The sequence below is a fragment of the Xyrauchen texanus genome, chromosome 36 (assembly GCF_025860055.1).
Source record: "Xyrauchen texanus isolate HMW12.3.18 chromosome 36, RBS_HiC_50CHRs, whole genome shotgun sequence".
Classification (NCBI taxonomy): Eukaryota; Metazoa; Chordata; class Actinopteri; order Cypriniformes; family Catostomidae; genus Xyrauchen; species Xyrauchen texanus.
This window is the reverse complement of record NC_068311.1, coordinates 33,570,970-33,595,185: the sequence shown is the minus strand read 5'-3', so window position 1 is coordinate 33,595,185 and position 24,216 is coordinate 33,570,970. Positions and strand designations below refer to the sequence as shown.

The 24,216-nt window shown below is 41.2% G+C and overlaps 1 protein-coding gene across 2 annotated transcripts in view; it reads left to right on the top strand.

Moving 5' to 3' along the window:
- LOC127629668 (LIM domain kinase 1-like) overlaps positions 1-24,216 on the top strand; it is a 110,072-nt gene that overhangs the window by 55,745 nt on the left and 30,111 nt on the right. Inside the window, exons 1-2 of one of the 2 annotated variants that reach the window (XM_052106872.1) lie at positions 7,666-7,855; positions 22,754-22,892. In XM_052106872.1, the coding sequence (XP_051962832.1) occupies positions 7,761-7,855; positions 22,754-22,892 (234 nt within the window). In that variant the 5' untranslated portion in view covers positions 7,666-7,760. Of the gene's footprint in view, positions 1-7,665; positions 7,856-22,753; positions 22,893-24,216 lie in introns of those variants that run through there. The other variant, XM_052106871.1, reaches the window with a different exon arrangement.

Below are 24,216 nucleotides of genomic sequence, written 5' to 3'. Positions count from 1 at the left end.
TGAAATAGAGCAATTATACATTAGGTTATTAAATATGGACAGGAGACGTTGCAGAAGAAGTGTAAAGCTCACATAATGAGGGCTCAGATGGCCATTCCCTGATGCCGCTAGCCTCCATATACCATGGAGTGCTAATGCTCAAAACAGATCTGGTGAGACACTTTAATGATGAACTGTGGGTTAAACACTTCTGGCTAACCATGGGATTGTTTGAAGAATTGTGTGCCATGGTCGCACTTTTCCGTTTGGCCAGTGACATCAATCTATTACACACCTATACAAATGGACGGATGCATTGCAATAGTGCTTTACAAATGGTCATAACATATCATCATTTATGTGAATAAACTTAATACACATTTTGAATTATGCAAAACTTCAGAAAATCCACCATATCAAGCATTTCCATTCAAAATTTGCATAAAAATAGTTGAATGGAAACCCAGCTAATGTTTCTTTTACATGAATGTTATTCCACAACCTGCAAAAGAGCCTTTGTCTTTCTTCGCAAAATCATGGCAACCATCAACAAAGTTTGTCAGAAACAATCCAAGGTCTGGTCCTGAAATGTTGTTCCATGAACTGCTATCAACCAGTTGTTAGGGCAGAGTTTGGGGCTTGAAGAATGTTCTTGTTAACTATTATTGTCCTCAGATTTTAGGGGTTGTTATACTTGTTTCATACATTTTTTTAAATCATTTGTAGCTTTTTCTGTGACAAAAAGAAAAATGATGACTAAATGATGACTAAATGGCTTTGAAAATGTCAAATGGTGTAACCATGAAGTAAAAGGTATTACAAAACTTTTCTTGCTCCTTGAACACACATCAGTGCACACAGCTCAATCATTCATTACAAAAAGGCTTTCAAACACATTTTTCAAGTTATAAATATCAAGAATTTCAAGATGGTTTCTAAGGGTTCCTCATTTGACAAACAATGTGACTTATTCACATAGTCATGAGGGTTTAAAGGGGTCCTCTCTGTTTTAAGTTTTTTTGTCACATGACAGACTGGATGTTGCTTACACCACCTGACTTTGATTCGAGGGACAAATGTATTTCATTATTCCAAACTACATATGCCAGCATTTATTGTTTCAAGATTTTCAGCTTTTAATGAGGCTTTATTTTTTTTTATAAAAAATCCTTTTTACTCTTTCCAGACTGGATTTTGCTATACTGAACCTATGAAACCAAAAGTAAGGCAAAAAGTAATAGTGATAAGGAATGGATAAAAATATAGATTTTCTGATTAATCACGATTTTCATTTGAACGATCCCAAAATAGATTCTTAAAATCCCACGATTGATCTTTTTTGGGCACCAAGATTCTATGTAATATGTGTCTAAAGACAAGATCCATGCAATCCAATTTTTATTGAATAATGTCTCTTTAAATATCCTTTCTGTTCATTACAGTCAGTTGTTGATCAAAAACAACATTGAAACATTTTATTCAAATCACACAAAGCACGGATCAAAGAAGTTCTCATTAATATGCGCTCAGTGTGAGATGCTCATTCCTGCATAGAAGGTGTCAAAGGTCTCGTGAGAGACATGTGACATTTATACATTGTGTTTATAAATGTCAATATATTAAAAAATATTAATGATAATGTTAAATAATAATTCTTTGGTTGTACGCTTCTTTAGTTTCGATGAAGCGGCACTTGAGCCTTACTGATGGTCCTGCAGGGGTACTTGGGTTGGGAAAAACTGTGTTACGCAACTGTGTTACGCAACTGTGCTGATGATGCAATTTCTGTCACACATACTGTGCGTAGAGTGATCTGCAACGCAGACAGCCAAAGGATACTTTGGCCTTAAGGAGTATAAGTCAAGGGGCCTGGGTAGCTCAGCAAGTATTGACGCTGACTATCACCCCTGGATTCGTGAGTTTGAATCCAGGGCGTGCTGAGTGACTCCAGTCAGGTCTCCTAAGCAACCAAATTGGCCCGGTTGCTAGGGAGGGTAGAGTCACATGGGGTAACCTCCTCGTGGTGGTGATTAGTGGTTCTCGCTCTCAATGGGGCGTGTGGTAAGTTGTTCGTGGATTATGGAGAGTAGTATGAGCCTCCACATGCTGTGAGTCTCCGCGGTGTCATGCACAACAAGTCACGTGACAAGATGTGTGGATTGACGGTCTCAGAACTGAGACTTGTCCTCCGCCACCCGGATTGAGGTGTGTAACTGCGCCACCAAGTAGTGTGAATTGGGCATTCCATATTGGGAGAAAAGGGGATGAATAAAAAGAGTACAAGTCAATACTGCATTGAATGACAAAATACATTGAAAATGTTAACAAATGAAATCCTGAGAGAGAACCTTGCTTGTATAATATTTAAATAAGATAATAATATATTTTCATATTATTTATATTATTACGTACATATACACATTTTAAATAGCTGGATACGTCAGATGGGGCTCTTCTTTTGTTGTCGAATGTGCTGTTATTTATGGGAGCAGCACGATGTGCAAGGCAACAAAACTAGATCGCTCCAGCGTTGGCAGCTTTGCTGATTATAAATGCGAGCGGTAGTTTTATCGCATCACTCGCTTACAGAGATGCGGTAAAAATGACATTCGCATTTCAAATTAACGTGTTAATAGACCTGTAATATCTTAAGTTCAGTAAATATGCGACAACACACTTCCTCACAGGGCATGCTGGCACTAAATTCAACAAGATTTTTCATTTCATTTGTTAATCTGTATGGATTGGTTTACCAAATCTCATCTACATGTTAAAGTAAATAATAAGTGTGCGGAAATTACATTTGTGCACAATACGTGCTGAACTCAGACCCGGCCTACTTGGAAATGTCTGTGGTACTGAATCTTTTCACTGGCTTGACTTTTTTTCTGCTAAGCCAGCAAAAGTATTTCCATTGGGTTTGGAAATTGGCAGGATTGTAATATTGTCTCAGTGCCAGGACTGGGGGACATTTGGCAAGGACATCTCGGTAAGAAGGAAGATACAAATAGAGGGAAAGAGAGTGCTGTGGATGGACTTCTCACATCTGTGGTCTACACCGTGAGGTGCTGGGTGGGGTGTTGATGCAGAGGTAAGGTAAAGAGGTCACCTTAACCAGATCTTGAAAGTTAACCCAAAAACAAAAAAATAAGTAAACCTGTTCCACAGAAAAAAGAAATGTATCTTGACAGAATTGTAATTTGGGGTGAATTATCCTTTCAACTCATCTAGGTTATTTCTCTGATGAAATTCTGGCAGGGGATTTTGTCATGGAAGGATTACCTGCCGTCATTGAAAGTAATCTGCCTAAACAAAATCAACAATGAAAAGTATTTAAGAATTCATCAGCTGCTGCAATCCAAGCACAGTCTAGGGTAACAGAGGGAGGAAAGAGTGCCACAGTTTAGCATTATGGTTTATTTAAAGGGTTGCTAGTTGTCCCTTGGGTGGAAAAACACGTAAATGATGATTTAATTTCATGGGAAAGAAACTCTTGATATTCAGAGCTGTCCTCAGACCCTTGACAGGGACCAAAATCACTCAACATCACATGAGAACGCTGTCAGACCTCATGAAGACAAGGTGCGAATACACAACATGGTTAAAAACAGCACACAATGTTCTTATTTACCATTGTTCATTTGAGTTACAGACCCTTGAGCTAGACTATCTGATCATTCAGCCAAAACCCAGGAGAACTGCTTTCCCGTTGAGTCCTGCTTCCTTCTGAGGTTTCTGTCTAACATTCAGGGAGTATTTTGCGGTCACCATTGTTTGTGTTTGTTCCTGAGGGTTTCATCCCTACAGTGCTGCTCTGTGATATTTGCTGTAGTTGAAAACAGCATGTAAACTCATCTAAATGAATAGAGTTTCCATACGCACTGCTGGGAGAGTGTTGCGAGAATATGAGCGCACACTGAGACCCTGTTGCTGTTTTAGTGATCAATCACAATGTTCATTTTATTGAGATGTCCCTGTGGTCAGGAAAATAAACTAAATTAAAGGCTTATAACTTGACAAATAAGAGAGCAAAAAACAAAACAAGGATGGTCAAGTATCATTTTAAAGAAAACAAAAAAAATTACAGATTATAATAAATTCTGAGATTTGCAGCCTAAGAAACTGCTGAAAAATAACAGAAATGTACTTTTTTCTTATGTTTCTGATTTGGCATTATATGCCGTATCTCAGGGTGTAAATAAGGTAACTCAGAAAAACTGCTTTTGTTTTGTTCCTAATCATCCCAGTCAACCTTTATCTGAGTAAAAGTTTGTGATGATACGAAAAAGCAATCAAAGGTTTAAGCATTACACAAATAATTTATCCTAATGTCCAAAACATCTCCAAGTGCCAAAAAGCATCTCCAAACAAATAATACATAATTGTACATAAGATCTAATTACACAACAATGACTAAAAGTAGGCACTCTCTCCAGTGTATGCAAGATTTCTTTCAGTTTCATTCTGTCATTTGAGTCATCATTGAGTCTGTGTCATGTACTTGGCACCATTTCCTGGTGGCATATGTAATTACAATGAAGGATCCTCTCTGCCCATATTTGGATGACTTTCACCTTTGGTTGCAGTGAATTGAATCCTAATATGATTAGATTAGCGTCCATGACGCTGGATAATGCACTTCATTATTTGATGAATCATTTGATCCAGTAACGCGAATATGTTTTTAGCCAGATGTGTAATGTGTTTGTGCACATTGTGCTTCTTTTGGATTATGTAATTATCTATGCATTATGTTGTGTATGGGCTCGTTATAAAGAAAATCACCTCCTCTAAGTAATGGTATGTGATATTTTATGTTCTGTTTATTTCTCGTGAAGTTATAAGCAAAAACGTGGCTTATAAGCTACACCTGTTTACATGTAGCATGCATGTCAAAGACATATAGTTTTACTCTCTATAATTTTGTCAGTGAATGAAACAAATATGCTGGTTGTATTCTACTCTGTTAGAATATGGGATTTTTTTTCACCCCTTTTATTGTGTGCCAGATGAAAATCACAGTCGGACCAGAAACATACTTTGCTCAAGTACTCATACATAGATGCGAGCGCTAACATTGCCAATGCAGGTGAACATGCTAATCATGCATTCATGTGTTACTGTGGTGATAGAAAACCTCAGTACCCAAGGGGGCGAGAGTTATCTTCAAACATCTGTGCCATTAAACTGAATGTGTTGCTATGAATATACTGACTATAACGTACTTGCTCAGCAATATCCTCTTTAAATTGTTGATCCGCCATTAGAGTAAATAAATTGATATAGCTAACTCATCGTAGAGGTGGACAGTTCACACTCATGTGGCAACGTTGAGAATGCCAAACATTTTGGAATGCAACAATGCGCAAAATCAAGCTTACATAACTAGAAGCATCTGCATTCACATATTCTCATACTCCCAGAGTAATGTTATATATCGAAAGAGGGTCAAGCACTGCACCCTGGGGAACACCACACCATATAATCACACAAGTATTGAGGTTTGGTGTTTTAAGTGTTGTTTTGGGAAGTTTTACTGTAGAACACTTCCTAGCGTGACTGTGGAAGAGCAGAAGTGAATGAAAGGCAGGTGATTTGAGTTTCGTCTGTCAGCTGACCTGACATCAGTGTGAGGAACTTTACATGTACATTCAGTGTCTGTTCATTAAACAGTTTCACTTGATTTCACACTCTTCCATTCAGATATCCATAATTTAGCCAAGAGAACATCTAATGGATTTCCACACAAGATCCACTCTTATGGTGTTCCAACATCGCAGGGCAAGGTAAGATGAATTTTACTGAATGAATGAAATGAATTTGACTACTTCATCCATTAGTGCTTATAATTTTGGAAACTTCAAAGTGTGATGTGGTACCATGGTACAGAGATGGTATCTAATGGTAAACCATTGATACTAATTCCATACTGTTCATATGCGCAGCCGCATTACCAGGATATTCAAATGCTCCTTGCTCCAACACATTTTTTAATATTGTTCAACACAACTCAGATATTAAAACTGACTTTTGGCTAATATAAGCACATTCTTACCCTACAAAGTGTTAATAAAGTGCTTGAGACTACACAAAATAATTGTGAATGAAAAAAGGAAATTTCGCTGCATCCCTACTAACTATAGTCTGATACCATTTTATTTAGATGGTACTCCATGATACTTCATAAAATACTGTGGTATTGCCATGAAACATGTCCAAAAAATGATATTTTTCTTCTCTTTTGTCAGTAGGGCAGCAACTAACAGTTATTTTGATAATCGACTAATCTAACGATTATTAGAACAATTTATTCGACTATTTGAGTGATTAATCATTAGCTCTTAACCGACTATTCAGCATGTGCCTCACTTAAAAGGTTGTATTAAACGTGCTTACTAACAATGAAGACGACAAAATAATGTTTTAAAAATACCTCTAAATGACAATCATTGAATTAAAGGAGGACAAATCCTGTTGTTATCAAGTGTTTTTGTCTTGTTTTCCATTTAAAATGGTCTAAAAATACATTTACTTGAGAAGCAACATATAAGATATTTAGACTTGCTTTAAGAGGATGAATCTTAAATATAAATGTGTATTTTATATATAAGTGTATTTTTTTCACTTGGTTATACTTCTGTGAGTGCAGTAAAGACAAAATACACTTATATTCAAGATTTATTCTTATTTATTAAGTCTAAATATCTTCTCTGCTGCTTCTCAGGTGAATGTTGCTTTTTTAAAATATTTTTATCTTTAATATTATTTTCAACATTCTCAGATAACAATGTTTTCTTCTGCAGTAGCTGCTAAAGTAAATGTACATTGTTTTAAATGAGTTTTAGATATTTATATTGGAAAACAAGCCAAAACTAAAACAAATCAATAAGCTGCGTATTGCCAAATTTTCTTCACGATAAGAAACGCACAGTGACCCATATAATCGCAAGCCAATAAGTTATAGCGTATAGTTTCAATCTCTCCCTTTAGATCGGGACATTTGTGCAACTCATAGAAGAGGCGCTGACCGCACAAAGAGTTTGTAGTTATTTACATGATATGCTTTCATATTATTTCAACTTTAATAAAAGCTATAATGCATTAAATATAACTGCATTAAAGATGAAATGTTGGGGGGTTTCCTTTAAAGATGCTCAACACACAAGTTTTGCTTCAGCGGAGCAGCAGCTCCAGATCCACTTATTCCACAATGAGAGGGATTCAGTATTTATTATTTTGTGTTTCTGCATTATAATTCCCTCATACTTTGTGATCTACATCAGCTGAAGCTGTTTGGAAAGTTTAGAGTGCATCTGTGATCTGTGTAATTCTTCCTCTCCTCAGTCAGTCGTGAACTGCTGCTCTCACACATCATCATTTGAGTTTAATGTGATCTCATGTTACGTGAAATGAGATCAAACAACTGTTCGACAACAAAGATTTTTGTCAACTATTTTTTTGTTATCTATAACGTCGACTTATCATTTCAGCCCTATTTGTCAGTACTGTGAATGAAACAGGAAGGGTGTGCCATGCTGTTGCTGATAGAAGCATCTGCTGAGTGAACAGACTTGAGAGGGGAAGTGCTCAGTGTCATGGGGTCACTGTGGCTCCCATGAAACTGTGAGTGTGTAGAGAATGCAGGAAATGATCAAACACAGCCCAGAATGCAGCTGTGCTCACAAACACTGCGAGAGAGTTCTTGTGCCTCCTCACAGACACAAGTTACACATTTAGCTGCGGTTTGGTCTCGAGATAACTGTTCCCCTTCTCCGTGAAACATGAGTGTTGTTCCAGAGCCCAAGAAGGTGTGTTCGCTCCGAGGCGAGATGATCGCCTGCAGAAGTCAACGCTACTGGTTCATTAAAGGCAGAAAGTAAGTCTTCTGCTGTTTAGAAGCTGCTGGTGTTTTCTTACTGTTGTTATACATTTTTTACGTTCTCATTCGTGGCATTGAAAATGGTTGTAAATTCAGTTTGTGTTAAATTATGTGTCAACAAATTGTCAGGCATTGTAAGTAGCTTTCATGTGTCAGGTTTTTATGGTAATTTGTATGTGTATCTGATGATCAGTTAATAGGGGTGTTAGTTGATTTTATAGTTTCACTTCTGTTTTTTACACCCAACTGGGTTTCAGTTAGATGTGAATCTGAAATTATGATTCTGGTGATGGTTTGTCTCTTAACTCTTACTTTGTTATTGCTATACTTATTTCTTGCTAATGCGATCATATTGTGATTGGAACAAACCACTATCCCAAATATTACACGTCAACGTGTAACTCATCCTGCAGTGTTTGTGCCACAGATATGAATGAGATCTCCACTTGAATCTCTTCTCTAAAAGATCAATTATTTTTGAAAAATAAATAAAAATAAACTATTGGAAAAAGAAATGAAAAAATAAGACACACATTCATAAATCTAAAACTAACTGATATAAAATACAAATTATTTTTAGTTTTTGATGCTCACTAAAACTAAAAGAAACATTATCGCTTGTCGCAGCGACAAGATTGGTTCAAGGTTATAATAGTTTTGAATTAATTTTTAAATAGATTTATCCATTTCATTTTTAATTTTTCACTCCAATTTAGTTTTAGTTTTGTTTGTTAGTTTTTGTTTAGTTTTCATTAAGTTTTAATTTTGTTTGTTAGTTTTCATTAAGTTTTCATTTTGTTTGTTAGTTTTCATTTTGTTTGTTAGTTATTTGTAAGTTTTAGTTTTGTTTTAGTTGTTAGTTTTTGTTTAGTCTTCATTTTGTTTGTTAGTTTTCATTTAGTTTTCATTTTGTTTGTTAGTTATTTGTAAGTTTTAGTTTTGTTTTAGTTGTTAGTTTTTGTTTAGTTTTCATTTTGTTTGTTAGTTTTCATTTAGTTTTCATTTTGTTTGTTAGTTATTTGTAAGTTTTAGTTTTGTTTTAGTTGTTAGTTTTTGTTTAGTTTTCATTTTGTTTGTTAGTTTTTATTTAGTTTTAGTTTTGTTTTAGTTGTTAGTTTTTGTTTAGTTTTCATTTTGTTTGTTAGTTATTTGTAAGTTTTAGTTTTGTTTTAGTTGTTAGTTTTTGTTTAGTTTTCATTTTGTTTGTTAGTTATTTGTTAGTTTTAGTTTTGTTTTATTTGTTAGTTTTTGTTTAGTTTTCATTTTGTTTGTTAGTTTTCATTTAGTTTTCATTTTGTTTGTTAGTTATTTGTAAGTTTTAGTTTTGTTTTAGTTGTTAGTTGTTTAGTTTTCATTTTGTTTGTTAGTTTTCATTTAGTTTTCATTTTGTTTGTTAGTTATTTGTAAGTTTTAGTTTTGTTTTAGTTGTTAGTTTTTGTTTAGTTTTCATTTTGTTTGTTAGTTTTTATTTAGTTTTAGTTTTATTTTAGTTGTTAGTTTTTGTTTAGTTTTCATTTTGTTTGTTAGTTATTTGTAAGTTTTAGTTTTGTTTTAGTTGTTAGTTTTTGTTTAGTTTTCATTTTGTTTGTTAGTTTTCATTTAGTTTTCATTTTGTTTGTTAGTTATTTGTAAGTTTTAGTTTTGTTTTAGTTGTTAGTTTTTGTTTAGTTTTCATTTTGTTTGTTAGTTATTTGTTAGTTTTAGTTTTGTTTTAGTTGTTAGTTTTCATTTAGTTTTCATTTTGTTTGTTAGTTATTTGTTAGTTTTAGTTTTGTTTTATTTGTTAGTTTTTGTTTAGTTTTCATTTTGTTTGTTAGTTATTTGTTAGTTTTCATTTAGTTTTCATTTTGTTTGTTAGTTATTTGTTAGTTTTCATTTAGTTTTCATTTTGTTTGTTAGTTATTTGTTAGTTTTCATTTTGTTTTCATTTTGTTTGTTAGTTATTTGTTAGTTTTTTCATTTTGTTTTCATTTTGTTTGTTAGTTATTTGTTAGTTTTCATTTAGTTTTCATTTTGTTTGTTAGTTATTTGTTAGTTTTCGTTTAGTTTTCATTTTGTTTTTTAGTTTTCATTTAGTTTTCATTTTGTTTGTTAGTGTTCATTTTGTTTGTTAGTTTTTTAGTTTTCATTTTGTTTGTTAGTTTTCATTTTGTTTGTTAGTTATTTGTTAGTTTTCATTTAGTTTGTTAGTTTTCATTTTGTTTGTTAGTTATTTGTTAGTTTTCATTTAGTTTTCATTTTGTTTGTTAGTTTTCATTTTGTTTGTAATTATTTGTAAGTTTTAGTTTTGTTTTTAATTGTTAGTTTCAATTTAGTTTCTGTCCTTCTGCAAGTTTCTCCCATCTCCACACATAATCTCTGTAGCTCAACCAGTGTGTCCATCAGGCTCTTGGTTACCACTCCAACCAAGGCCTTTCTCTCCCGATTGCTCAGTTTGGCTGGGTGACCAGCTCTAGGAAGAGCCCTGGTTTTTCCAAACTTCTTCCAGTAAACTTTTATGGAGACCACTGTGCTCCTGGGAACCAATCAATTGAATTTGCTACAGGTGAACGAAAACAAACGAAGGGGTCTGAATGCACACTTTATTTTTGTTTCCCTTTACTGCCCAGCACAAAAAGATTAAACATCTGCCAAATTAGTATTATAGAGAGATTTCTGTACTTTCAGGTTTATTTATGTGTCAAACACATATTCCAGTGTATTTGCTGCTTTTGTGTAGTTTTCGTCCAGCACGCAGACAGTACAGTACATACGGAGTTAACTGCATGTCATCTAACTGAGAACAGCCTTGCATTCCCATTGGCTGTTTGATTTCCTGGAGGGTTTTGAATGCTCCAAAAGGAAGGGGCCACCCTCAGGATGACATCATGTGTTTGAAGATCAGGAGTGCATGTTTGTGTCACTGATTCCCTCCTGGCTCATTCTCTCTAGTGTGTTCTGAGTCTTTAATCTCTTGAAAGAAATAAGATTGCCTCACCATCTATGAGACCTGGTGTAGGAACGTCATGTTTCCCAGAAAAACGTTTTTTTGTCCACTGGTGTCAGCGGGTGTTCTCGTGGTCACCCTCTGTCAAAAATCAGCAATGATTTTAATGATCATTTATTACAAAACTGCATTTTGTGTGTTGAAATAAGTATATATTTTTGGTACCACATCAGATGATTCCATTTCTTGGACAAAGTCTGTTTGGAAACAGAAAACCGAAAGTATCTTTCATGGTTTACAGAAGATAGTTCTCTTACGAGAGGTTCTCTCGTATTGCGTAAGCTAGCTTACGCTACGGGAAAGATTCATCTTTTCTGAGATATTGAAGCCAAAAAATTATCCTTAATTTTTGTATCCATTGTCAACGCAGTGCGGCAGCTGCAGACCTTGAGCGAGCTAGCTAGCGAGCTCATAGGTTGCTCTGCGGCAACTGCTGCAGCCTATAGACGAGCTTGGGCGAACTCGCATCCAAAGAGAGGCGTCCGCGCTCACTGCATCAAAGCCCGCCAAAATGGGCGTGACTAGAGTGCATATAAGCGTAGTTCAGTAGGCTGGAACCCTGATTTTCATCTCTTCAGCGAAGCTCTCCGCATCGCTGACCTGGAAGCTGCGTCGCCGTTCGAGGGGCATCTAGCAAGCGTGGACAGCGCTAGAAGAAGCCGGCCGTCTCAGCCACCTTCAGCCATCCTGCGAGCTATGCCATCCGACGGCGTATCCTTTTATTCAGCAAGCTAGTTCTCACGAACTATTCACAAAAGAGTACGGCGTCTTTTTCAAGATGCCTCGCTCCACTTGCGCCTCATGTCGCGCCCTTCTCAGCACAGGAGACCGCCACATCATCTGCGCTCTCTGCCTGGGACTGGGGCACGCAGAGCTCGCCCTCACTGAGGGCGGATGCGATTTCTGCGAGGAGCTACCGATGTCGACCCTGCGGGCTCGACTCGAAGCGATCAAAGCAGAAACCGCCAGCGCCGCTTTACCCTCAGCCAGCGCAGGAAGAAGCGCCGCTCACAAAGGCTGCCGGAAACTGTGGTTGAAGCGACTGCCTCGCCGGAGCCTCTCCCTCGAGCATCGCTTTCACCCTCCCGCCCCCGGGGCCGCGCAGTTGCCACCGGCGGCCGCACTGCTGCCATCTCCGGATGACGAGCGGAAGATAAGGGCCGCTGTTCCATCATGGCTTCGGACAGCGAGGAGTGGACAGGTTCCCAAGCCTCCTCCTCAGCCCAGGAATCCAGCAGGACCAGCGCCGGAGTCGAAGGGGAGTTAACACGCCTCCTCACACAGGCCGTCGACCGCCTCGGGCTCGAGTGGTCACCGCCCCTGAGCAGGCACCCAACAGACTCGACGGCTGCTTTCTTCAAAGCCATCGGCGCTCTACACCAGCGGCCGGGCCGCTCCCTTCCTGCCGGAATTACATACGGAGCTTGCAAAGTCGTGGAACGCTCCTTTTTCAGCCAGGACCCGTTCACACGTCTCCACCTCTCTTGCGTCGGTGGACGGCGCCACTGAGAGAGGCTACTCCTCCATCCCCCGGTCGAGGACTCCGGTAGCAGCACACCTTTGTCCGCCCTCCGCGAGATGGCGTTCCAAGCCTGTGCTCCCGTCTAAGGCCTGCAGAGCGACTTCCGCCTATGTTGGCCGCGCCTATTCCGCCGCCGGCCAAGCCGCATCTGCTCTGCACTCAATGGCCGCTTTACAGATCCTACAAGCAGACCTTCTTCGGGAGTGGGATGAGAAAGGCAGGCACCCAGAGGCTGTTACTGATCTACGGCGCGACAGACCTCGCCCTTCGCGCTACCAAAGCTGCAGCCCAAGCTCTAGGGAAGTGCATGGCCTCGCTGACTGTAACCGAGAGACACTTATGGCTAACACTAGCCGACATGGGAGAAGCAGAGCGCTCCACGTTCCTCAACGCACCGCTCTCTCCAACCGGTCTCTTCGGCTCCGCGGTGAGTGGCATTGTTGACCGCTTCTCAGAAGTCCAGAAAGCCACCCAAGCCATGAACCTCTTCCTGCCGCGTCGCGCTAAGCTCCTCTGCAGGCCGCTCACGTGATCAGCCTCCTGCACGAGCCTCTTCACAGTGCCCAGTTCAACAATCTCAGACTTCTCAGCGTCGACAGGGCGGCCGCCCTCGATCAGCGCTCAGACAGCCGCCGCAGACCGCCGCCCCCCCGCGGGCCTCGATCTAAGGTAACGCTGAATCCCGAGCAGCCGAAGTCTTCCTAACTGTGTTGAACAAACGACGGCTCAGTCCCGCCGCGGCCGGACCACCGTCAAAGCTTTGCCCCCTGTCAGTCCCCTTCTCTCAGGCTACTACAGTGGTGAATTTAGCAGCCAACAAGCCGGTGACACTGCCCGCTTGCTCTGCACTCAAACGCCGTTTTCACGGCGACCCAAATAAATCTTGTAAAGAGCAAACATGTCTTATGTGTAGAAAAAGTGCCCACAACCCAGTGTTCGCCCCTACACACAAGCATAACACATCCCGTGCCCCTATCAGAGCACGCTCTCATAAAGCGGTTACGAACCGCTCGAGCGTCAGAGTCAATGAAGGCGCCCACAAATGCGTGCGCACGCCCATTCTCTGCCCGCTCTGTCACACGACCAGCCCTATGTGTAGAAAATGTGCCCACAATCCAGTGTTCACTTCTGCACACAAGCACTGCATGTCTCGTGGTCCCCACCAGAGCATGCTCACATAAAGCGATTACTGAACCGCTCGAGCGCTAGAGTCAATAAATGCGCCCACAAATGCGTGCGCGCGCCCATTCTCTGCCCGCTCTATTACACGGCCAGCAACCATTCCTCTGTGTGTAAGTCCCGTGCTTGCGCATCACGTAACAGATGTGACTCTTTCCCCATTCATTCCAATCGGAAGTCACTCACAAAACAGCCTGTTCATGCTGTCTGCGAGCAATCATGCATGAACACACTAAACGCGCTCACACATTTTGTTCAGCGCTCTGTGTGCGGCAATCAGAGCGAATTGGCCATTCACCCTCTAGCGTTACGCTTCAAAGCGTGGGAAGCTATTCCAGGGATATCCAAGTGGGTGTTAAGCACAATACAACAGGGCTATTTGCTACAGTTCGATTGCCGCCCCCCTCGCTTCAGAGCGCGGCTCGAAACCACTGTGAACACGGAAGCAGCGTGCTTGCTTCGTTCAGAAATAGCAAGCCTTCTGTGCAAAAGGGCCATAGAAAAGTGCCACCCTCTCTGAGCGAGTCGGGGCTTTACAGCCGTTATTTTCTTGTTCCCAAGAAAGACGGCGGCCTCAGACCCATATTAGATCTCAGGGTTTTGAACAAGGTGCTTGCAAAAAGACCGTTCAAAATGCTTACAATCAGGAAACTCCTCGCGCATGTGCGCCAGGGGACTGGTTTATTTCTCTCGATCTGAAAGATGCATACTTTCAGATTCAGATAAATCCCGTCACAGGCCATTCTTGAGATTCGCCTCGACGGCCAGGTTTATCAATACACCGTCCTTCCGTTCGGCCTGTCCTTAGCACCCCGTACTTTCACGAAGTGCATGGATGCGGCGCTCGCACCCCTGCGGAGTCAGGGTTTGCGAATTCTGAACTATTTGGATGACTGGCTGATTATGGCTCAGTCACATATGGAGCTTCTGTCTCACAGAGCAGTTCTCCTCAGCCATCTGAACAGTTTGGGTCTTGCAGTCAATTGGACCAAGAGCTCACTACAGCCCAGTCAGACCATTTCCTTCCTGGGAATAGAACTAGACTCCGTGGCAATGACGGCTCGCTTATCTACACAGCGCGCGACGCCGTGTTCAGCGACTAGCCGCATTTTTTCAGATGAACAGCCTCACGCCTCTGAAGAAATTCCAGAGAGTGCTAGGTTACATGGCCTCAGCCGCAGCAGTACTTCAGCTGGGTTTACTGCACATGCGCCCGCTTCAGCATTGGCTAAACACCCGCGTCTCGCCAGGCTTGGGCCACAGGCCGCCAGCCCATCAAGGTGACTCAGACCTGCATATCAGCTCTGCAGCCCTGGACAGTGGCCGAATGGTATCAGCGGGGAGTGACAATGGGAGCTGTATCTCGCCGAAAAGTCATCTCGACAGACGCGTCCAACACGGGTTGGGGCGCGGTCTCGCGAGGGCTCTCCGGTTTTCGGCCTATGGTCAGTTCAGGAAAAGCTCCTTCACATAAATTGTCTGGAAATGATAGCGGTCGAGTACGCGCTCGTGCGCTTTCTCCCGGTCATTCAGGGTCACCACGTCCTGGTCCGTTCGGACAACAGATCTGTGGTATCCTACCTAAACCGTCAGGGCGGTGTCAGATCCAGGAACCTCTTCCATCTGACAAAACGCATACTGAGTTGGTCCCAGTGCCACCTGCGCTCGCTGAGGGCGACGCAACGTGCCAGGCCACCTGAACGACAGCCCGGACAGACTGTCCAGAGACAATATTCCCCCAGGGGAATGGTCCCTGCACGCTCAAACAGTCCAGACGTTATGGCACCTATTCGGCAGAGCAGAGATAGACCTCTTTGCGTCCAAAGAGAACTCTAACTGCCCAATATTTTTCTCGAAAAGCGAGCACGCGCTGGCCCAGGACTGGCCCAGATTCCCGCTTTACGCCTTCCCTCCCGTCTCGCTATTGCCACAGGTAATGCAGAGGATCAGGGAAACGCGTCACTTGGTGCTCCTCATAGCCCCGCGTTGGGAGAATCAGACATGGTTCCCGGAGCTTACACAGCTGTCACTGACAGCGCCGTGGCCCATCCCAGTGAGAGCAGATCTCCTCTCTCAAGCTCGCGGCACAATCTGGCATCCCCACCCAGAGCGCTGGGCGCTGCATGCGTGGGTGATCAACGACTACCCGTCGCTCTGCCAGAAGGAGTAATAAACACCATCATACACGCTAGAGCCCCTTCCACGAGAAGACTCTATGCGTCAAAATGGTCTGTGTTCTCAAAATGGTGCACCGACAGAGACCTGGACCCACGGACATGTGGGGTGTCGTCGCTGCTCGTATTTCTACAAGAGCTGCTGGATAAGGGCAGATCCCCATCCACGCTCAAAGTGTATGTGGCGGCCGTTGCGGCGTTCGCTGAACCCCTGCACGGCCAGTCATGGGGTAAAAACGAGCTGGTCATCCGCTTCCTCAGGGGAGCTAGAAGGATGAACCCCCGCGCCCCATCGGTTCCTATCTGGGATCTTTCTATAGTTCTCGAAACTATGAAAGCCCCCTTTCGAACCACTTCAATCCGTGGATTTGAAATACCTTTCACTCAAAACCGCTTTTCTGACTGCCCTGTCATCAGTCAAACGTGTGGGAGACCTTCACGCGCTGTCTGTCAGCGCTGCGTGTCTTGAGTTTGGACCAAGTGACTCCAAGGTCATTTTAAAGCCTAGACACGGCTATGTTCCCAAGGTGATTGGTACTCCTTTCAGAGCACAGGTCATTTCCCTATCGGCGCTGCCAGCACCGGATAGCGAACGCGACGCCAATCTCCTTTGCCCGGTCAGAGCACTGAGATTGTATACTGCGCGCTCCGCTGCTTTCAGACGCTCCGAGCAGCTTTTCGTTTCGTTCGAGGGCGCACCAAAGGTCTCGCCGCCTCGAAACAGACACTATCTAGATGGATAGTGGACGCTATTGCTGCTGCATACGCGTCAAAAGACCTGCCATGCCCGTTGGGCATTAGGGCTCACTCCACTAGAGGCATGGCATCCTCGTGGGCATGGTCCAGCGGAATTTCCATTCACGACATATGTGTGGCAGCGGGATGGACTTCCCCCTCCACCTTTGTCAGATTTTACAATATGGAAGTGCCCACTCTGCAGGCAAAACTACTAGCGGTTTAATACGCTACAGCTCCCCTGGTGAGCTGCACTGATGGGACACATTCCACACAGACCGGCACCGCCGCTCTGTCGTTCCTGTCCTACTATGTGCTTATGTATTACACAATCAATGACCCGCATTCTTGCCGGCCAAATATTATTTCCCCACTCATAAGGGCTCCCCGGGTCCCCCTTAATTCCCTGGGGCTCATACAGTGGATGCTTGGCGCGACGGCGTTGACAATGGGTTCCCGTGAGCGTAAGCTAGCTTACGCATACTGAGAGAACCTCTCGTAAGAGAACGTATCGGTTACCTAACGTAACCTCGGTTCTCTCTAGATGAGGGAACGAGTATTGCGTAGCCGGCCGTGCTTCGCGCCACGAGCAACTTTTCGCTTCAGTCAATGAAAACCAGGGTTCCAGCCTACTGAACTACGCTTATATGCACTCTAGTCACGCCCATTTTGGCGGGCTTTGATGCAGTGAGCGCTGGACGCCTCTCTTTGGATGCGAGTTCGCCCAAGCTCGTCTATAGGCTGCAGCAGTTGCCGCAGAGCAACCTATGAGCTCGCTAGCTAGCCCGCTCAAGGTCTGCAGCTGCCGCACTGCGTTGACAATGGATACAAAAATTAAGGATAATTTTTTGGCTTCAATATCTCAGAAAAGATGAATCTTTCCCGTAGCGTAAGCTAGCTTACGCAATACTCGTTCCCTCATCTAGAGAGAACCGAGGTTACGTTAGGTAACCGATACGTTTTGCTGAACAACATTGCTTTGTGTTTTTTAAATGGAACAAGTAGGATTTATGTCTATCTTTCTTGATTTTATTCATTACATATACAGTAGGTACCACACCAAAATGACGCTTACTGCGGTGTGTACCACTGTGATAAAACGGTCAATTTTAGACACATGTGAGACTCTTTTACAAAATCACTGCCAGGCAGGGATGATTACCAATGTTATAATATGTTATTATAGGTATAATAATGTTATTACTATTTTTGTTTATGTACTATATTATATATATTTATTTTTTTATTGTATTTTCAATTGTAAACAGAGATCAGACAATGCAACAAATTAATGGTAGCCAGGGCTTGGAGATTTGCAAGATCTAATTATATTGCCATAGGGCTGGGTATCGGCTGGCACGTCACGCTACAAATAAGTACTGTTATACACATGTCACGATTCGATATACTGCGATAAATCACAAGATCAATTTCAATCCCTATTAATACTGATATCTGATTAAGAGCATTTAACTCAACATCATTGTAAAGTAATTTGATGGAAAGGAGGAGGCGAGAACCGGCTTGACAATATAAATAATAGTTTAATAAATAATAATAGAAGGGACCTGAACCGTCTGTGTGACCCGGGCCAGTGTGCAAACACTCCAAAGGGTTTCTTCGGAAAATATTAGCATCTGGTCATTTTGTGGCGCTGTTTCTGTAAATTGCACAGGAATGTCATTTCAAAACCCTTTAAGTGTAATGGGCTTTTGTAACAAATGAGGAAATTTCTCTGGTGAAACATGTCAGTGTTGGAGGAATGAGTGTTGAGTCACTGTGAAACTGAAACTCTTACAGCAATGGCTTTCAGTTGCTCCTTTCAGACTGATATATGACCGGCCTTTTCCATTGAGAATCCACAGCCCGATCACACTCCACCCAGAAAAACACAAACACCCCTTGTCAGTTCTCAATCACTCACTGGTACAACGTCCTCGAGAACTAATTTGTTGTATGTGTTGAAATAGTAGTTGTGTAAAATACCACTTAAGGTAAAGTGAAGATTGTAGTTCTGTAAAGATCTTAAAATAGAAAGAAAAACCACAAAACGGATTAAATGTTTGTGTAGGAAGAAATGAGGAAAGGAAAATGTTATCTGTAGTGCTCTTCTCTTTATATCAACCCTCACGGACCTTTACCATGGTAACCAAAATATTGTAGATAAAATAGGTAAAGTAACTTTTTCTTATCATTGCGGTCATAAAAAAAACATAATGACAGATTGTGGAAGCTTCTGAAACTAATGAGATCCCATATACATATTTTTTAACAATTTAAAACTATGGTTATCATGGAAAGGAATGCCACTGCCGTGAAAAACTGAATTAGGGTACCTAGGGTAAACTGAAACGCTCTCCGTCCACACTGCTGTTGTTAAATGTATTCCAAAAGTTGCTAGTCTACACTGAAACATCTGAAAATGCTAAAATCCATAACAAGCATGGTCCTGCATCATTTCCATGTATGTCTGAAATGCAGTTGTGCTTGTGTTCCTCCGGCAGACAGCAATTCTGAGGAAACTTGCGACGGGAACGGAGGAAGACGAGCACAATTGCATTTCAGACTTTGAGGGAATGCAATGTGAAGTTTGTTCAAAGTAACATTTATCTTTAATAATGCTATCAAAGTGGATAGCAGGCACAACAATGCATCTACAATATGGGCCGCCATCTTGATTGTTTTGGGTTGAATGGATCACATGACTGTGACGCATGACAACAAATACTTATTGTTTTCGAATACAGCTTTTTCAAATGTATCCACTAGGATAAAGCTCAGTTTTCACTGGACAAAAACAGCACCTCAATATGGACAGAAGTTCAAAACGTAGCTATATTACTTTGTTTTTAAATGAAGACTTATTAGTGTGGACGAAAGTTTAGAATGGTATCAGATAGGGCTTTTATATACATTGCCTTATATGCTGTTGGTCCTCTGCATGCCAAAAAAAAACAGCGCCAACCCACCTGGGCATGGACTCTACAAGACCCCTGAAAGTGTCCTGTGTTATCTGGCACCAATACATTAGCAGAAGATTCTTCAAGTCCTGTAAGTTTGGAGGCCAGGGCAACACCTCAAACTCTTCATCAAGTTCCTCAAACCATTCCCGAAACCATGTGTGCAGTGTGGCAGGGTGCATTATCCTGCTGAAAGAGGCCACTGCCATCAGGGAATTCCATTATCACGAAGAGGTGTATCTGGTCTGCAACTGTGTTTAGGTAGGTGGCATGTGTCATATTGACGTCCACATGAATGGCCTGACCTAGGGGGATACCGGGAGCACCCCACAAGCCTTGCCGTTTCAGAGATTCTCTCACCCAGTCATTTGGCCATAACAATTTGGCCCTTGTCAAAGTCACTCAGGTCTTCTGCCCATTTCTCCTGTATTCAACACGTTGACTTCGAGAAATGTAAGCGTAGTTCTAGCGGGAGACTCGCAGCTGTACATAATCACGCCATTATCTAGTTAGCTCCTAGCAAATCATGCATCAGCCATTGCTTTAAAAGCCTGCTTTCAATCTACCTCTTTGCGTTTCAGTGTGCCAACACTGCAACCTCCACCTCCCCACTGCCACCAGTCGAGCAATATCATTGATACATCAGACGGGGTTTACGCCAAAAGAGAAAATATATTCTGCGGTTCAATATCATTTCATCAAATAAATGTCATGTCAATTTTACCTAGCCTGCGAGGCTTTCTGATATAACTGATTCTTCATTTACCATCTAATCTAACCAGACCATGACATGTGGCCTTGTTAGTAGATGATCAACGTTATTCAATTCACCTGTGAGTGGTCATAATGTTTTGATTAATTAGCATATCCATGGCATTTACACGATATTCCAAGGAACTTTAAGGAATACCATGGTGCATGTCCATAAAGCATGTTACATTTGGTAGTTGGGAGCTCATAGAAGCTTCTGTGAATGAAGTGATTGATCTCATAAACACAAAAAGAGACGTGTTTTAATGAAGCATTGCTTGATTCCCTCTGAGATAGAGATGAAGGAGAGAGGTGTCATATACCTCTCCGACTCCGATGGAAGTGTGGCTCTGTTCCAAGGCACTGAGAGAGATAGAGCGAATGATTAACAGCATCCTGTTCGTCTCTGCTTTCATCACTACAGTCTGATAACACAAGCCAAGGGGAACATCACACAACAGACATCCTTTGGGTTGAATTCATCAGCTAATAGATTGTCCTCCATTGACAAAGAGCTTCAATCACATCCGTGTTTATTACTGCTGTTTTCTAAGTCAAGCATCATTATTACTAAAGCTTGAATAGAGTTAAGGATTTGATCAAACCTCCAACACCAAGTATTAAGCTTCATTATTAAGCTTCATTCTTTAATGTTATTCCTCATTTCATGAAGTGATGGCATTGAGTTTGTCGATGCTTTGTTTTGAATAAAGTGTAAGGAGCATATTGTGCTGCGGCAACACATTTTTGCATATGTATATCTACAGCATTTCAGAGGATATAGTGGTTGTCAAACATTCACTGCTATTATTGGGTCAAAAATGGTCTTCTGTCGTGACTGGCGTGTACAGTTATCCACATGCTCGAAGTTGGTTTATTACATAATTGCATTTAATTCAAATATAGCATAATTACCTAACTGCATTTCATGTTTACATTGGATATGAGTTATTTTTCACCATCTAAGTATATGGAACCTTTTGAATTCAACACAGAATTTTTTTACTTTAACCCTTTAAGCTCTGTGTGTTTTTAAAGATTTTCTGTTTAAGTGGCATACGAAGAATTAAAGGTGTATAACTCGACGAAAAAACTGAAGAATAACAAGTAGGTTCAAACATTTTGTGTTGATGTGACAAAACAATCAAAAGTTATATTATTACAAAAATAATTTATCATAGTGTACAAAAACAAATAAAACATAATTGTACATAAGAACTAATTACACATGCAAACACAAAAATGACTAAAGGTTTGCATAGCATGCAGAAATGATTTTAGTGATGAGATTTCACAGAATGAGTTTCATTCTGTGTCATTTGAGTCATCATTGTGTTTGGCGCCATCTCCTGGTGGCCATATGTAACATTGTGGTTTGTGTTGATTATGTAATGATCTATGCATCCGATTACCTCGTTTGAAAGATAATCACCACCTGAATAATAGCACATACATTTCTAGCCTTAGTCATTAGAATTTTCTGTGGATTAAAAGATGATCATTAACCCAGAGAAAGGACGTTGCCTTTTCATTTCAGTGGTCTACCTTATAACACTATCCTGAGAACATTGTCCTATTCTTTCTTTGCTGCTGTATACACTCTCTCTATGTACACGGATGGACGTGGACGGATAATAGTGATTCATTGCAGCTGTAGGATTTAGTGGTTTGTTTCCTTGTTCTGTCACAGGTCAACGGTCATGATGAAGGTCTGGCCAGTTGCAGAAGTCATTCTGTGGCAGCTGGTCTTCCTCAGGGTCTGAACTGATCAATCTATAGTACTGTCTCTTATAGGCAGACAGCACAGTGAGATCTCAGCCTCCAGCTACTGTTATGACACACACACACACACACACACACTGGATGGATCATCTGATGTCATTGTGATGTTCATGTAACGCTGGTTATTTTTAGATTTTCTCATTGCATGTACTCACTCTGCGGTCAGCTCTGACTTTTGTTTTTTCAGTGTACTTGGAAGTAAAAAATTTTACTAAACTTTAAAAGTTTGATTTTTCAGGGGCCTGGGTAGCTCAGCAAGTATTGACCTTGAGTCGCGAGTTTGAATCCAGGGCGTGCTGAGTGACTCCAACCAATTGGCCCTGTTGCTAGGGAGGGTAGTGTCACATATGTTAACCTCCTTGTGGTCGCTATAATGTGGTTCTCGCTCTCGGTGGGGCATGGATGCTGCGGAGAATAGCATGAAGCCTTCACACGCGCTACTTCTCCGCTGTACAATAAGCAAACCACATGATAAAATGTGAAGCGGTTTCAGATGTGGAGACAGCTGAGATTCGTCCTCCGCCACCCAGATTGAGGCGAGTCACTACACCACCATGAGGACTTAAAGCGGGATTCCAAATTGGGAGAAAAAGGAGTCACATTATATAGCGTCTGCATTGGTGGAAGAATCACATTCAAGAATGGTTAATGGAACCAAAAGTCCTAAAAATCACTCGATAATCGATAATCACATGGCAGTCTTTACCTTTGACCTTGTTCATGTGCATTGTTTTCTTTTTGTGCACTTATTAACAGTGCTTTATCTCTCTCTCTCTCTCTCACTCTCTCTCTCTCTCTCTCTCTCAGATGTTGTGAGTGCGGGGCGTCCCTCTCTCACTGCTACTATGAGAAGGACGGTCGTCTCTTCTGTAAGAAAGACTACTGGGCGAAATTTGGCGAGTTGTGTCATGGCTGTTCGGAGCCCATCACCACCGGACTGATCATGGTGAGTCCAGACCGCTCGAAACCCAATCTCTCCATCTCTCCTCCCCTCACAATCCTGTTTTCAACCCATCCATTCATCCATCCTACAGTTTCTCTCATCCGCTCCAGTTACACCATTCACACAGTATATAAACAACACTCCAGTGTGCTGCAGTCACAGAGCTGCGATCTCTAATTCAGACTTACTGTATTGATGAAGGGAACGTTTGTGTGGCCTCTTGTTTTAATGCATTCACTGTTTGTACAAGAGCAACAGAGTTGAATGAATGAATGTTTATGGATATATATATATATATATATATATATATATATACACATTTTGTTTTGTCTTTTTTCCTGTCAAAATATATAAACATTCTTAAAAAGCCCAAAATGTTGTCTTGTTTTCAGAATAATCTAGCAACATTATTAATGTTAATGCTTATAACAATAAAAAAAACTATTTGCTAATGGGGTAAGAAAAAAAACTTGATTCAAATGGAAAAAAAAGTTTATGTTTCTTACCCCATTGGCAAATACATTTTTTTTAGTTTTAAGCATAAACCCCACCAAATTTTGTTTGAATTCTATGAATTCTCTGGGTGTGGGTGCCAGTTAACCAATGAATTGGTTTTTGAATTTCCCACCACCTTAGTTATCAGTATCAGCAAAATCCACAATCGGTTGACCCCTAGTTTAGATATTTTCACTAGAAAATACTCAGTAAGAAATAGATTTTTTGCAGTGTTGTACTGCGTCTTAACCTAACTGAATTAAAATGCAACTTTGTGTAATATTGTCTATGGGGTAGTGAGTGTTAGTGTTGTCAAAAGTACCGGTACTTCGGTACCTAGTCGATACTAAAATAAAAAAGATGTAACAATACCAGTGTTTCTGTAGTACCGGTGGTACCGAGCACCGACTCAATCCGGTTCCAGCGCAGTGTGACTGATACACGACAGCTAAAATGCTCATTTTGAGTGTGCGCTCTGCTACTCCTTACACTGAAATGGACAATTAATCAAATTAAAATTGTGATATGTCATAGTCCGTGACCCTGTACACAGGATAAGCGGTTGACGATGGATGGATGGATGGATGGAAATGTCCTAGTGTGATTTAAACCGCTAAATGCTGCAATCATAGTTTGGACGAGACATTGAGAATCATTCACGACATGTTCTATCAGATGACAGAGCAGAGCACTAATCTACAGTGAAGCACGCTGCACATGTAAAATATATATTTATATAATTAAATCACAGCATTTGTGCTTTAATCTCAACTCAACTTTATTTATATAGCATTTACAACAAACAACAGTCAAGTGCTTCACAGTAATACTA